The sequence below is a fragment of the Cyprinodon variegatus genome, unplaced genomic scaffold, assembly GCF_000732505.1.
Source record: "Cyprinodon variegatus isolate N-32 unplaced genomic scaffold, C_variegatus-1.0 Scaffold180, whole genome shotgun sequence".
NCBI lineage: Eukaryota > Metazoa > Chordata > Actinopteri > Cyprinodontiformes > Cyprinodontidae > Cyprinodon > Cyprinodon variegatus.
Window position 1 is genome coordinate 514,935 of NW_015150633.1, and position 17,068 is coordinate 532,002.

At 37.0% G+C, this 17,068-nt stretch overlaps 2 protein-coding genes across 2 annotated transcripts in view; both read left to right on the forward strand.

Annotated features, from left to right (window-relative positions):
* Nucleotides 1–151: 151 nt before the first annotated feature.
* On the forward strand, nt 152–11,642 carry fbxo21 (F-box protein 21). Its single transcript, XM_015378860.1, has 12 exons — nt 152–398; nt 894–1,029; nt 3,127–3,236; nt 3,401–3,522; nt 4,158–4,304; nt 5,232–5,365; nt 5,441–5,577; nt 7,094–7,273; nt 7,501–7,633; nt 7,816–8,006; nt 8,094–8,251; nt 10,678–11,642. The coding sequence occupies exons 1-12, from the start codon at nt 175–177 to the stop codon at nt 10,917–10,919; spliced, it is 1,914 nt and encodes a 637-aa protein (XP_015234346.1). The 5' UTR covers nt 152–174; the 3' UTR covers nt 10,920–11,642.
* A 741-nt stretch (nt 11,643–12,383) lies between these two features.
* The window catches only part of tesc (tescalcin), a 15,041-nt gene continuing 10,356 nt past the window's right edge, over nt 12,384–17,068 (forward strand). The window contains exons 1-3 of the mRNA XM_015378849.1: nt 12,384–12,508; nt 14,145–14,214; nt 16,058–16,138. Coding sequence (XP_015234335.1) covers nt 12,448–12,508; nt 14,145–14,214; nt 16,058–16,138 — 212 coding nt within the window. The 5' untranslated portion in view covers nt 12,384–12,447. The remainder of the gene's footprint in view (nt 12,509–14,144; nt 14,215–16,057; nt 16,139–17,068) is intronic.

Consider the following 17,068-nt stretch of genomic DNA (forward strand, 5'->3'; position numbering starts at 1 on the left):
ACGTAAATTTCATAGGGACATTGAAGGCAGCATTTCCTCACGCACCCTTTTCATTCTGGTCGATCTACCAATCATAATGCAGGATGAATCCACATGTTCCGCCCCTAAGCCAGGCCCCCTGCGCCATAAGGAGGCGAGGCTAAACCAATGAGGTAATTGGGGTAAACAGAAAAAATGGCGACGTCTGTAGCCAGAGCGGAGCAGCAGAGTCTGAACGGAATTATTTACGAGCCCCAAAGCAAAAAAATGACAGACTTACCGACTGAGCTGCTTGAGTATATCCTGTGCTTCCCAGTCCTCAAACATGTCGACGTTTGTAACGTTTCCTGCTGCTGCAAACGGCTGCACGACGTCTGCCATGGAAGGGGGAAGGTCTGGGAACACCAGTACAAAATCAGGTGCTGCAAATGTTTTTCTGCTTCTTGTACGTGTACTAATGTCCTTGGTTGTATCTTTGTTATTTATATATCTTAAAATGTAATTTGCAGCGCTTTTATTCGTTTAGGGTAATTTAAATCCAATGTTCTCCTTGAAGGTGGGCTCGTATACTGCGAATTGACAGGAAGCTGTCATCCTGCTGATGCACCAAATTTTCATCACCAAGCGATGCAAAGCATTAACAACACAGAGATCTATAAAACTCGTAAGAAAGGCTGTAGAAAAATAAAAAGGGGGAAATATATCCTATGTTATTGCAGAGTCCCCCACAAAAATACATTAGTATGACCTTGAATGTGAAACAGCCTCTCAGCTGGTCCTGGCAGGATTATTTCTGCTGTATATGTCTACTGCAACAGGACGTCCAATCGCTTCAGTGACTGATTTACTCTGCTTGAAGTGAAAAAGTTACTAATGTCATCCTGAATTAACTGCTTCCCTTCTTACATTGACAGATGGCCTAGACTGCAGAGGTTTTATCGTCAAAATGAGAGCTGTGACTGGCTTAGGGAGTACATAACACGGCATAGAGTTGGTATTCAGATACGAAGAACAGTGGAATCCATCTCAAAACGATTCTTTACAGAAGTTGTAAGTATTTAAACTTAAGCATCACAAAAAAAAAAAAATCATTGAAAATGATTCTATTGTTTGAAATCAGTATTTTTTTCCAGTCGAATGGAGCATAGATATACAAAGTGAGCCCTTACGTTTGGTTTTATTGACAAATAAGTAATACAATGCTGAAAATTATTTATATGGGCTTTTTTCTATAATAATAATAATTATTATAATCTGCAGAATATGTTGCTCTATAAGCACATGCAAACATCCCCAACATTTTACTTTCTTTGTCTTAAATATGGATTGCATTACTAAAAATGTCATTATTTGAAATACATTTGCTATAAGTATGAAGGATTCTTACTTATATACATTAAATAAAAGCAGATTTACAGTGCTTTAAAATGTTGTTTACATTTTTTCCTAATCACAATGCTGCAGTGAAATAGTCTTTGTATTATAGATTTTCACACCTTGAGATCCCCATACTGTTTGAGCCTAATTGGAAGGAATGTGAGAAGTGAGATACTGGTCCTTCTCAAAATATTAGCATATTGTGATAAAGTTAATTGTTTTCCATAATGTAATTATAAAACTTGAACATACATATATTTTAGATTCATTGCACACTAACTGAAATTCTTCAGGTGTTTTGTTGTCTTTATATGGATGATTTTGGGTGTGCTTAATACAAAAAAAAGTCAACCTTCAAATATTTATGTACAGTTATGCACTCAATACTTGGTCGGGAATCCTTTTGAAAAAATGACTGCTTCAATGTGCTTGAAGCTTCAATGGAGGCAATCAGCCTGTGGCACTGCTGAGGTGTTATGGAGGCCCAGGATGCTTCTATAGCGGCCTTTAGCTCATCCAGAGTGTTGCGTCTTGCGTCTCTCACTTTCTCTTCACAGTATCCCACAGATTCTCTATGGGGTTCAGGTCAGGAGAGTTGGCAGGCCAATTGAACACAGTGATACCATGGTCACTGAACCATTTACCAGTGGTTTTGGCACTGTGAGCAGGTGCCAGGTCATGCTGAATAATGAAATCTTCATTTCCATAAAGCTTTTCAGCAGATGGAAGCATGAAGTGCTCCAAAATCTCCTGATAGCTAGCTGCATTGATAAATCCCAGTGGACCAACACCAGCAGCTGACATGCACCTCAGACCATCACTGACTGTGGGTACTTGACCCTGGACTTCTGGCATTTTGGCATTTCCTTCTCCCCAGTCTTCCTCCAGACTCTGGCACCTTGATTTCCAAATGACATACAGAATTTGCTTTCATCTGAAAAAAGTACACTGGACCACTGAGCAACAGTCAGTGCTGCTTCTCTGTAGCCCAGGTCAGGTGCCTCTGCTGCTGTTTCTGGTTCAAAAGTGGCTTGACCTGGGGAATGCGGCACCTGCAGCCCATTTCCTGCACACGCCTGTGCACGGTGGCTTTGGATGTTTCTGCTCCTGACTCAGTCCACTGCTTATGCAGGTTCCTCAAGGTCTGGAATCGGCCCTTCTCCACAATCTTTCTCAGGGTTCGGTCACCTCTTCTTGTTGTGCAGCGTTTTCTGCCACACTTTTTTCTTCCCACAGACCTCCCACTGAGGTGCCTTGATACAGCACTCTGGGATCTGACTATTCGTTCAGAAATATCTTTCTGTGTCATACCCTCTTGCTTGAGGGTGTCAATGATGGCCTTCTGCACAGCAGTCAGGTCGGCAGTCTTACCCGTGATTGTGGTTTTGAGTGATGAACCAGGCTGGGAGTTTTAAAGGCTTCGGGAATCTTTTGCAGGTGTTTAGAGGTAATTTGTCGATACAGATGATTAGGTGCATAGCTCGTTTAGAGACCTTTTTCAAGATACGCTAATTCTGAGAGATAGGAATTTTGGGTTTTTAATGAGCTGTATGGCAAAATCATCCGTATTAAGACAATAAAAGACCTGAAATATTTCAGTTAGTGTGCAATTAATCTAAAATACATGAATGTTCAAGTTTTATCATTACATTATGGAAAATAATGAACTTTATCACAATATGCTAATATTTTGAGAAGAACCTGTAACTGCGTGTTTGTGCAATATGACCCGGCCTTGTTGTGAACTAACCCACACATCCTGTGACTCAGCCCTGCGTTGGCCAGGTGCTGGGAGACAGCTTTGCTGAGATTGAGGCTCTCGGAATGCCGGAGCACTTCTGTGAAGACGAGCTCCTCTTTATACTCAACTCAGACAAGAGGTCAGAACAACACTGTGTATAAAGTTGAAATCAGTTCACATCACAAGTGTCAGTTTTTAAGCATCAGTGTGGCTTAATGTTAATAGTCGCTTTTTTTTTATATTAGATACATTGTTGCATCACCTATTTATGATGAGAGTCTTTGTCCATTCATCTGTGTTTAGGAAAAGCTTGACCTTGAAGTACTATGCAAAGAAAATCCTTTACTTCCTGAGGCAGCAGAACATTCTGAGGAGTCTGAAGACCTTCCTGGAAAAGCCTGCAGAGCAGCAGTCAGCTTTAGAAGGTAACCATCAGTGTTGACCTTTACCCTATTGATATCACAAGATCAGCAAGTTATTTTATTTCCCTGTTTTTGGACGTCATTTGTTTATTTATTTAAAGGGAACAAAATGCCAGAAAGCATATCTTACTTCTGCACAAAGGAATCCTATTTATAAGTTTTAAATTTTTTTAATCAAATGATTGAACTGGCAAATCACGTAATGAGTGAGAGTTTGACAAGAGTAATTTCTACATAAGGCATTTCTTATGGACAGCTGAGACCAAGAATGATCATTTCAGCTACAAATATTCCAGGTTAAATTAGTCTAAGAGAAAGGAACAACATGTGGCACCTCACGCCTGCGTTTTAGTAGAGTGGAGGAGCTGTGATGCTGAGGGCCCATTTTGAACTGGAAAGATAAAGAAATGGTAGATGCATAAATTCTGTGTAGTTAAATGAGCTAAAAAAAAAAAAAAATATTCAAATTGTTTCATTAAAATAATGTCTTTATTTCAGATTTTAAAGCCTGGAAATTGTCTTGAGTTTTAATCAACTTTTGAAAACCAACAAAAAAAAAGAAACATAAGCTGCTAAAGTTTTTTTTTTTTTTTTTAAACGTCTTATTTTCCTCACCTTGCTTGCATTTGCTTTGTTAGGTGCTGTGCTGGTGGATCAGTATTGTAACCCTCTGGCTGAAGTCACACTGGAATCCATTTCAGAGCAAGTAGATGGTTTGGTGGAAAAAGTCAAGAAAATGCTGAGAATCAAGAACTCGTCTCATCCCAGCCTTCGTGTCACTAACGGTAAGTGTTCCTGGAAATAAAATGTACAAACTTGATTTTTTTTTTTTCTCTCTTTTTGGGGAGTTTTTTTATTCTATTTTATTTTTGTCTGCTTGTTCTTCCTCTATGGAGGATAAAAAGTGCCAAAATTAAATAAATAAATACAGCATTAAATAAATAATTAAATATGTCAATAATTAATTAAATGTGGAATTAAATAAATAAATGTGTCATTCATTAATTAAAACCACGTCACTAATATAAAGTGCCACAATTAAATAAATAAATACAGCGATAAACAATTAATCAAATGTGTAATTCATTAAATAAAGTTAGGGGGCGGGGTTAACGTGAATCGAGTCGCCACCTACTGTATCAGAGTATGTTCACAACCTGTAGATCACAGTCTCTGTAATCGATTTGCTTCGCCTTAATGTGCAGGGTGACCAATCAGGTGTTAGATAACCGCCCCTAACTTTGATGGGTGAGTTTGACAGATTCTTTTAATGGTTTCGATGCACTGCGACACAGGACCATGAAATAATTAAATGCACACTGAAATAATTATATATATATATTTTTATAAAATGAAGACATATTTTATTAAATTAATGACACATTTATATATTAAATTCCTTATTTATTTAATGAATTACACATTTAATTAATTGTTTATCGCTGTATTTATTTATTTAATTGTGGCACTTTATATTAGTGACGTGGTTTTAATTAATGAATGACACATTTATTTATTTAATTCCACATTTAATTAATTATTGACACATTTAATTATTTATTTAATGCTGTATTTATTTATTTAATTTTGGCACTTTTTATTCTCCATATTCCTCTAGTGATGTTTTCTTTGAACTATATATACCAGTAAAGATTTAGAGGCAGAGCTTCTACTTTATGAGAATAAAAAGACAAACATTGCCTGTGTTGCAGGCGACTGTGTGATTGAGGACTTTGAGCTCCAGAGGCAAGTGATGTCGGCCCTGAACGCCGTTTTGTACGAGCAGCTTCAGTATAAAGGCAATGAGGGGGACTACTACAACCCACTAAACTCTTACATCCATCAGGTATGTCCCAGCTGATCAATAACTTATTCTAATGAGTAACTCAGGAATATTGTAACCGTACCGCCTTGTACGCAGGTGCTACTTCGGAGGACGGGTATTCCCATAAGCCTCTCTGTCCTTTACATGACACTGGCCCGGAAGCTGGGCGTTCGACTGGAGCCGGTCAACTTCCCCAACCACTTCCTGTTGCGCTGGTGCCAGAGACCAAGAGGGTACGCGTTATAATTAGAACATTTCAGATCATCCTCATCGACACACACATAAGTGAATTCATTTAAGACTTAGCTATTGAGATTCAAAGACACGATAGATTGTTGATAGATCAAAGACATCAGATAACCACAATATCAAAAGTTAACCCTTGTCTTTCTCTTTGATTTTTGAAGTTATTACTACACTTACACACTAAGAGCCTTTCAAGGTCTTTTTTTTTTTTCTCGGTTCTAATTACAATAATTTTGCCATTTTGCTGGCAATTGTTGAAATAAAAACCTTACTTTATATCCAAAGGTGACTTAAATATGCATTATATAACCTCTCATAACAATTTTTATGGGTGAATCAAAGCTCCAATAAACTCATTTTCATGTCTTACCTTCCAAACAGAAAAGTATATGAAAACTAATCAAAAGCCAAACATGCCTGTTTAAGTGCAGGCTTTAGTGATGTAAAAAAAAAAATAATAATAATTTTTAATCCATTCATAGCTCACCTTTAATATAACATTTAATGTAACATCTATCCTGTAAAATCCAACTGCCAATAAAATAATTGTCTTAGATATTGAATTTAGTATCAGCATTCAATATTATCCCAGGTAGTGAAGACCAGCCAGACTAACTGACACCATATGATCGACATATTTGTCTGGAAAGGAGCAGGTAAAGCCTGATTTCAAAAGCGGGACTAACAGAGTGAGCGGAAACAGTTTAGAAGCAATCAGATGACTGCTGATGTGTTGCAAAAGCATCCTTTTTTTTTTTAAAGCGAAGTTCTTACAGCAGCCAGATATGACGATATAAACAGGTCATGGATAAAACATTGCAGACTGTTAGTCAGTGTTTCTAAATGAAGAGCTTCATTCTGTCTTTGCTAGTTTAGTTCTTCTAATGAAGCCTTCTAATTTTCACATTTGTTATTCTGTCATTTTGGCTCCAGGCTGTTTTTGTACCAAACTTGCCTTTTAAGAATTTTGACCAATTTTCTTTTTTCTATTTATTGTTTGATTTAATTAGATTTTATTTTTTGAGATTCTAATTCTCTATCTATCAAAACATAAGTATAATTTAGTTGATTGCTGTATCTCTGCAGGACTGTCTGGCAGAAACTAGACAGACCTGCAGCTCTTTTAGAGCTTTAAATCTTTTTGTCATCTTCTCATCGGTTTTAGAAAAAAACTTCCAGTTGGAGTCAAATACCTGTCCTCTATTTCCTATGTTTATTGTGAACTACTGTTTGTTTGTATGTATGTATAAGATACCCTGGAATTCCCAAAAAAGATGTTGCCAATAAGCATATTCCTGGCTATTCTTAAATATGCACATTTATCCAGACAGGTTTATTTTAACACTTATGCATCTAACAGAACTGTATGTGTTATGTTGAACTATACAAGATGTATGGAACACAGTTGGAAAAAAGAGCTCTGATATTATTTTATTTTCTGAAAAACCTGTATAAACATCTACATGCACTCACAGACGTTTTAAAAACACATCTTCCCTGCAGGAGCGACGACATCTATGACTTTGTCTACATCGACGCCTTTGGGAAAGGCAAGCAGCTGACGGCGAAGGAATGCGAGTACCTCATTGGCCACCAGGTGACAGCGGACTACTACAGTGCCATTAGCACCACAGAGGTGCTGCTCAGGATGGTGGGGAACCTACTCAACATCGGCAAAAGAGGGTAAGAGAAACCGAGCATGTGGACCCATTCAGGCTCCTGACAGACGAGTCATTTATGAGTTAAAACCTCCTTCATTTTTCACTTTTTTTCTAATTTAATTTTTTTTACCAAAAAAAAAAATATATTTCAACCAAAGTGAATCAAATCTTTGAGCCCACCCACTTTATGCCAGAATTAAATGGGATAATTAAATCTTCTGTTCAACTGAATTATTTGTTTTCCACCAGGGAAGGTAATGAGAAATCGTACCAGCTGCTGAGGGACTCGCTGGATCTCTACCTCACCATCAGCCCAGATAACGTTCAGTATTTGCTGCTGCAGGCACGTCTTTACTTCCACCTGGGAATCTGGCCCGAAAAGGTTAGGCTTCAGCTGGTTGATCCTTTTTCTAAATCAAATCTGCCTTTAGAACGCTATCAATAAACATTTTCCTGTGATGTTTTGGTTTTAAAAGCAGAATACAGTGAAGTGCTTTTTGTATAAACCCCCCAATGTTTTGCTTTTTTTATAACATTATGCTACTTTGCTCACATTTTTCTCAGGTCTTAGACATCCTGCAGCACATTCAGGCTTTGGATCCCTCCCAGCATGGAGCGGTGGGTTACCTGGTGCAGCACACGCTGGAGCACATCCAGCACAAGAAGCATCCTGTAACTCCTGAGGTGAAGAGGCGCAGCGCTGCAGAACACCTGGAGGTCCACTATTCAGTCGGCCTCATCATGAAACACAAGCGGTGAGCTTCTGTAAAATGTGATGCAGACAAAGAACGAATCACCGTGATGTTTCTGACGCACGGTAATGTTTGCTGGATGTCTTCAAGGTCGGGTTATAACTGTGTGATTTACGGCTGGGATCCTAAATGCACCATGAGCCAGGAGTGGATCACCACCATGAGGGTCCACCAGCTGTCCAGTGGGGCTAATCAACCTTTCTACAATGTGCTGGTACAGGACGGGACGTGTCGCTACGCGGCTCAGGGTATGCCTCATATCCACCAGTAGGGCTCTGATTGTCTGTTTAAAACACACACAAACACGGCTAATCAGAAACATCAGCATCTAAGAGCAGAAAACCTGCAAAATGAAAACAGAAACTATGGATCTCACTGGATTAAATGATATCGATACACATTAAACTTGTGATTGCTATAAAGGAGTTTACACTTAAAAAAAACAAAGATATTGTTTGTATTATAATTAGAGAAGTATTGAAACAGGTGCTTACATTTTTTAGAGTCCATTATACGCATGAAAATTTAAAAAATTGACTGATTCTGAGCCTTAATTGCAAAGTGTCTCATTTTGAAATTATTTAACTTTTAACTTGAGGTAATTGAAATACTTTATATAGGCCCATTTTATCCATACTGCATTGCTTTGTCTTTTCTTTTATTATTTCCTCAAATAAAGCTACAGAACCAGCAAAGACTCATTGTTGCCCAATCCCTCTAGATTTTCCTGGGTCCTTTATGCCTTCTTTCTATGTGCACAACTTTGGTTGCCCCACTTTTTTCAGCAGGTTTTGCAAGAGTCTCCATCATTTTCTTTTTTTTTTTTTTTTCAAGGCATGCTGTCTTTTTTTATATCTTATTTTTTGTGCTCGCTGAGGAGAAAGTCAAAGGGGAACTGAGTGATGAAATATAAACAGACTGCTGGTCGCTGATTGGCCATAGGATGAAATGAGGTTTCAGCAGTGGAAGTGGAGAGAAAAGTTTAACTGAAGAGGGAAAACATTCATATTAAGCAATATTGAGCAAAATAAAAGCGTAAAATTGTGCCTGAAGTCCAAAAAAGAAAATTAAAAGAGCGCATTAGTTCTCCTATTTACAAACAAGCAGCATGCTGTATTTAATAACTTCAAACTGTGCAAATAGGAGCAATAATTTGCTCTCCTCTACTTAGTTCACCCCGCAGGTTTTCTGTAGGATGTGGGTCTGGGAACCATGGAAGTCATAAAGGTTCTGTCTTCATTTAGTTGTAATTTGGATAATAATCCTGCTTAAAATAACCTTCAGATTTTTACATTAAATGCCCTGGTTTTTCAAAACCTCCACCATACATTAAAGTAGGCATGATGAATTTTTGGTTTATATTCATTCTTTGTAAAAGATAATCACAATATTGGTAATATTAAAATAAGTATATTTATTTTATTAATAAAACCAACAATAAAAAAACAACAGAATCTCAAAATAAGTTAAAGATCAGACTTTAATCTGGCAGACCATATATAGGGTTCACTTGATTTTCCTCTTTGCCACTAAAAAGAAAAAGAGTCTGTTCTGTAAAACCTTAGCACACCCATAATAGCCCTTATTCCAAATTGGTCTCCTTGCTCCTCATCAGCAGAGTGAAGCCAGTTGTGCTTAAAAAAAACCTGCAGAAGCTGCAGGGAGTGGAGCGCCTCCAGAAAAACAAAGAGGAGCCACACCCAGACCAGACATGCACCTCTGAACTATAAATGACAGCAAAGGGGCTTTATTTATTTCTGACTTTCTGACTAGTAACTAAAATACTCCTGGCATCACTCCCAAACAAAAAGCTCTTCCCTTTCGGTTTATTTAAGAGAATTAGTTTCTATACATTCAGTTTTTCCTACTGCCGCTTATTGGATTCTACTTGCTGAAAAACCAGTTGCCCTTTGGAGACCTTTGAAGAAAGTTGAGCCAAGATGGGCGTGTAAATGGCATCTACTAGCTTTTGTAGAAAGTGACGTCCCTGTTTGTGAGCTTTTGTTTGACCTCAGGCATCCTGCTCATGGAGCGGTTGCAAAATGAGATTGGACCCTCATCTGTTGGTAACTTTGTAAAACAAATTTGTCTGCTGGGTTGTCTGTTTTTATATGTTAAAGGTAATAGATTATAAGTAGGATGTTCCTCAAATCTATAATCAATTTTAGAAATAGTTTAAATTGAACAAATACGCTTTAGCCCCCCAAAAAATGAACGAGGAGGTTATTTGCATATTTAACATGGTACCTCCGTCACATGGTTCTGATATCGAAAAACCTTTTTGCGAACAGATTTATGATAATCAATGGGGGGGTTCATAAAGTTAATCAATAAAGGCTCTTGTTTACAAGAGGAGGCCCATCATACTATCCCCATCTATACGTACAGTAAACTTCTGTTAAGCTCTTAACTGAAAACATCCTGATAAGTTTATTGAGGCTAGTTTCTGTACAGATTTTCCTGCATTCCACAGTTTAACATCTGACCCCATTTGCAAATTCTTCACCCGCCCTGCCACTTCGTAGCTTTCATAGTTTTTACTTATTTTTTCTATCTTTAACACCTCAGACTACGCAGGCTCCTTTGCTTGTTACTCTTTGCAGTTTTGCCCAAAAGACTTCAAGTTCTCACCAAAGTAGCAATGTGGTCACCTCTGTTTGTTATTATTCCTCAGAGAACCTGGAGCCCCATTCAGCCCCCCTGGAGATTGGGCACCCAGAGGTGGGCCGTTACTTCTCAGAGTTTTCTGAAACCCACTATGTTGCCAACGAAGAGCTGCAGACACGATACCCAGAGGACATGGAAGAAACTTTGAGCACGGTGCAGCAGCTCTATCACAGAGCGACTCCTGCTTCTGGAGGCAGACATGAGACTTCAGCCATCGACCAAATGAGCCGCCAGTCCAGGTCAATGTAGCAAGTGGCCCTGCAGGCCAGGTGTAAAGAAAACAAAAAAGATCACCCTTCCTCAATTTACAATCACTTTAGCTGTTCCTTTGTTGCACTATAAGACTAGGGCAAGTGTTCCGGACTTGTTTACTTTTATTTAGTTTTATTTCTTTTTAAATGAGAGATGATTGCTGTTTTTGCTTTGAGATGCATCCAAATTCCACCACTTACCCAGAAAAAAAAAAGTCAAGAACCAAATGCCGTTTCTAAATGATGTAATCCATACTCTTTTTTTATCCAGTCAAAAAGCTAAGTTTAAATGCAAAAAAAAAAAATGTAAAAATACAACCCAAAATACTACAGAGTAGAAGAAACAAGTGAGCAGTGAGGTGAACAGGTGAATTCAGGATTTGTTTCCAGGTGCTGTAAATCTCTCCTGCCTGAAATCATGGAATGCTTCTGATCCCACATTTCCCTGCATCCAGCACCAGTCTGCAGATTATCCACCCAGTGCCACCTGAGAGAACAAAGACAGTATCAAGATCCAGTTTTAACTCTCCATGTTTAACACCACAAACTAATGAAAGATGGACTTTCACATTCCTACATTTACCTTTTATTCTGTATATTTACAAATGAAATATGTGCGATGCCAAGACTCAGGATGTCTGTCATGGAATGATGAGACAGCAGCAACTTGAACTGGAAAAAGAGTCTAAACTTGGTTGAAACCTTAAAAAAAATAAAGTGTCTCAAGTTTTCTTCTTGTTGTCGTTTTCTCTTTAAAACAAACGCTGCATTTCTTACTTAATTGTGGTAATTCTTGCAGAGAAAGGTAAACAGCAGGCCACTGCCTCATATTAAACACTAGTCTTTTTTTGTTTGTTATTTGGGTCATTTAATGATGAGCAAAATTATTTCTATTTGCCAGATTCTATTATAAGACAAAATAATTGCAGTCTTCTATAATTTGGGACAAATTATGGTAATCTTATAGCTTGTAAGAATTTAAACTGTCCAGGAAGGAATCATATCCTGTGCTGTGGAAATTAATGTGTTTAGATATGAAATATGTTTATCAAGCCGTGTAAAAAAATAAAAATAAATAATAATAAAATAAATAAATAAAAAAATAAACCAAAAAAAAAGGCAGTGAGAACATTCTGGTTTAAAACCCACTGGTTTGTGGCTGCTGTTTTTAAAGAAATAAATCATATTAAAAAACTTTACAGTACAGTATTTTATTTCATCTTTAAATCTTCACTATTATTTTATTCTCATACACTTTGCTAATGTCCATATTTCAATATAATATAATCTTTCTGTTATTGTAAACCAGAATCTCCCCATTATGGGACAATACAGGGATATTCTATTCTAATCTACACTGGGCCTGTGTGAAAAGTAGTTCCACAACTGTCCACACGGGGGCAGCAGAACACATCAGCAGTGCGCTTCCAATAGAAGGCGGTTGAAGCGGTAACAGTAGAGGGGAAAAGTTTTGGCCAGTTCAACCAGATTGTGCGCCTTGACGCAACGGTCAGACAGCCGCAGAGATGGGAGCCACGCAAACACGCCCGGAGCCCCAATACCAGGATCTGGTGGAAGCTACTGGATGTAAGTGTTAAAAAAAAAGAAACAGATTATTGATTTATCAAAGTACTGATAGAGGAGTTTTAGTGTTTATAGTTAAATATCACAGAGAGACGGACGTTGGGGACTGGGACAAACAAAAACCGTTAAGATTAAGAAAAAGTCTGCTTTAAAATTCATGTTGTTTCTGATAAATCATATAGAAACGCAAACCTAGATCAGGTGCTAAAGTGAAAGTCAAACTTGTAAAGAACAACTACTAGTCATGATTAAATGACGCTTTTTCATGACAACAAGCTTTAGGTATGTAAACAAACTGCACCTATATATATATATATATATATATACCACCAGGGTCATTCACTAAATTCCTCTTTACTTCCATATATATATATATAAGGAAGTAAAGAGGAATTTAGTGAATGACCCTGGTGGGACACCTTTACATGTGCAGGCATGTACTTTGAGCAGGTAGAAGTAGGTCTTCATCTGTGTCTTAGCTTGACTTTATTGATCCTATCTCAGGGAGACTTTGGACTCTTTTAGTGTCTTTGTCTCCATAAGGTTTAGAGCTATGCTTTTCTTTCCTTTTAACTTTAGGAACCTAAAGGAACCTCTTTGTTTAAAAAAAAAACAAAAACCCAAATATGATATTTCAAGTCATTTAAAATGTACTGTTGGATTCCATTTGCTGTTGTTTTGTTCGTGTTTTATTGCACAATTGTAATCCTTCTAACTCAGTTAGCTGTATATGTTATTGTTGCAACTGTTGAGCTGCAACCCCACCCACCCTTAACAACAACCTGCTTTGGTTTCTATGTGAGGCCATCCATGCATGCAGCTCCCCCCCCACTCCCTAAGCAGACACAGCCAGCCTACTTTGGTAGAGAATACAAAGGTGTTTGGTTCCAGGTACTTAGAGATTCACTTCTGTACAGAAAGCCCATATTTTATCTTAAGCTACCACAGTATGCATGTCAGATTAAATAATAGCACTTATACTTTAGCGACAGTACCAAAGTGTTACTTTATTGTATATCTTGTACCATGTCTGTTGGTTGCGCTGTTCTTTTTACATCTCTTTGCAGGTGATGAAGCAGACTGAAGATGTTTTATCATTATCTCCCTTATATCTCCTCTTTCTTTAATCTTTTCTCCTTTTTTCTGTTTTTCCTTTCCTGTTGTATTTACATTGCAGTGTCCATATAATCTGTAAAACGGACAAATTAAGCGGAACACTATGGCAATAGCCGTACTGCTCCACTTGTGAAAGTAAAATCTGTTGGGATCTTTTTTGGCATCTTATTGCAACATTGTCAGAAAGGACACTGTTAAAAAAAAAAAAAAAAGAGAGAATAAAAAGGTTAAAGAAGTCGAGTGTTGAAAGTGTCCAATGGGTTAATGATTGAGTGAATCATTTTAGATGCAATTACAAGGAACGGTTTGTTTGCTTTGCCATTAAGCTGATAGCAGGAGCCGATCAATTAAATAAAGTGTTTTAAGCAATAAAAATGTACATTGGAATAAAACCCTTTCAGTGCAAAACACTCATTTGTTTATGGTGGTTTGAATCCATGTTTAGCTCCTGCACTGCTCGAATTTTGCTGAATAACTCTGGGAGAATATAGGCTTTAATTTAGACATTTGTTTTTTCCTTCAGTTTCACTGGAGCAGATCAAAAACCTACACAAGCGATTTGAGCAGCTGAGTGGAAATGCAGACACAATAAGGTAATGTGCTTTAATGCGTAATTTTTTAATGTTCAAAGTTGTAAAACATCCATATCTCCATATTTAGCTGTTTAAAGGAGGCAGAAATTATGTTTGCTGTTTTTTGGGGGGGACAGTTATTGTGTATATTTGAGTATAATTATGTTTTGGTACAAAATCAAGGGGCTTTTTTTTAACATATCCAGGTTTTTAATATAAATCATAGCTATAAGATCGTAATGCATCTAGGGCTGAAACGGTTAATCGCATTAATCATGATTAATTGATTATTGAAACAATTGTCAACTAATTTAGAAAAATTTAGAAACTTAGACTTTAGAAACTTTAGAGCAGTAATTATACCAAGATTGTAAACAAATATGTAAATATTTTGCATTTCAGATAAAACAAACAAACAAAAAAAAAACTATTGTGTCTGTCAATACGCTCTATAATCCAAATATTTAGTGTCACCTGGTTTAATTCTGCAAAAAAATCTTCTTTAAGAGACATTTGACTATCTAAATGTTAATCAATTTATCAAAAAAATGTATTGAGAGATCAATTGATTTGCTGAATAATCAATAGTTGCAGCCCTAAATGCACCGTTAAAAGGTTCCACAGAAGAGAAAAGTCCATACAGAATCACAGATATTTGACGGATGACCTTTGGTGGCTTTTCACCAATAGGATAATTTGTTTCTTACCAAATATTTCAATGTTAATTTATCTGATCAAATCACATTTCATTTTGAGTCCCAGTAGCCTTTAACAAACTCCATATGCTCAGGTTTGTAACATTAGGACAGAAAAGTCCTTTTCTCATCCGTTTTCAACAGTTTCATTCAAGGGTTGGTAGATGCTGTCCAACAGTGCACAAACATGATTACGTTTTTATTAAAGCAAACATCCTTTGTGTGTTAAACAAAGTGGGAAAATAAAAGTGTTTTGTTTTGAATAAAAAAAGGTAATAACACCTTTACATAAATAAACCCACTTTCTTGTCTAGTTGGTGAAATGCACATGTTAATTTGGACAGTCCTTCCTGCATAGGCCCCCCCCACCCCAGGAGAAACTCATTTTGTTGGGGAAGCCTACCTGGGCGCCACAACACATGTTGATATCATCTAATGGTTGTTTTGAAGGATTTTAGAGTCAAAGATGCCACTCTGGGCTGCAATTACCAAAAAGTGAGCCCTGCAGATTTCTCTTCCCTCATTTGTCACTGTGAGTAGTGGCAAGAAAAAACTTGTTTGTTGAAGTTCCAGTTTTTTAAGCTTTTTCACAAGAAGTCAGACTGTAGATAAGAACGAGTGTATGAAGGTAGAAACTCTTTTTTTTATCCATGTTACATTGTAGCTGATAAAAATGGAAAATAATGAAGCATTTAAAAAAAATAAACTTATCAACCTTAAATTGTCCTTATATTTGTTGTTTGTTAATTATCCAGGCTGGTGTAACATTTTGCACCAGTTTATAAAAATCCATTGTTATTATCAGATTGCAGTAAAAGTTGAGCAGATATAAGGCGCCTATCTTTAATAAATGAGAGGGTGCTGTACAGTAGATTATTTGTGATGCTTATTAGATAAGGAAGTTGCTGATATAAATAAGTGTTAAAGTGTGCCTGTCTGACATCCTGAATGCACAAACCAAACATGCTGAGTTTGTTCAAACGACTTTAGGATTATGTGCCTGCTTCTCAAGACATGGATCTGCTGCATCTTAATCAGCCTTAGGCACATACACTGTCTTAAATGTTACAGTAGAAAAAAAGCAATATAAAAGGATATTTTTGAAGATTCAGACATTGTTTTATGGTGTTCTGATTTTTAATAAAACATTTTGTCTTGTTGCTATGCAGCAGGGAAAACCTAGAGAGGATACCAGCCCTCGCCAACAACCCCATCAAAACCCAAATCATCGAGGCGTTTTTTGATAAAAGGTCAGTACAATCAATAAAACAACATATTCCATGTGGTCTTTTTATTGCTAATTAATTTTTACTTAAAATCAGAATGCAAAAGATTTATTCAAACATTTTTTTTTCTCATGTAATCTCTGGTTGTTTTAAAAAAGGCTTTAAACCAGTGCAAATTTACAGTAAAATCATTCATTTGAACAGATTTATTGTTTGTTTGTCACCCATACCGCAGAAATTTTTTTTCTCCTTTAATACATTTTAGGTTCTCTGATAGAGGAAGAACATAAAGGAAATACAAAATGATCCCAATTATGCTTCAAAGCATAAAGACTCCGACCTTTAAGCCACAATGGCATTTCATTAGAAAAAGAAATGCAACAAAACTTTTTTAATTCCTTACATTTATTATGGAGGGATGCAGCAGCGTATTTCTGATAGTTTAGTGTTTAACATATAAATCAGCAGTTAGAGGTTCTCCGACTGATCAACTGATGATCAATCAGCTAATGTTTACTTCTGGAAAAACAGAGGTAGGATGTTGAATTTTCTTCACTTAATGACATCACTCTATAACATACCAGCTTTAGTAATTTTCTGAAATTATTCGTAAAGAGCTGCCTAAAGGTATAGTGGAGGATTTTCGCAGATTTTTGAAAAGACCCACCCTCTCCACTTTATAAAACAAAAGAAGAAATGCACATGCACAAGCCCATTTCTCTTTGTGCACCCTCTGTTTAAAAGTTTCCATCACTCATACAAGCTTACTTTCTAAAAGAAGATTTGCAATTTTTCTACCATGTCAGACTAACCACTGGTAAGTGAAAGTGGGGACGAGCATGTAGGATGGCGCTACGTAAATATTAGGGGTGTGGGAAATAATTGTTTTGGCGATATATCGTGATATTCGGCTGCCCAATATAATATTGATCTTTCACTTCTTGGTATCGATTT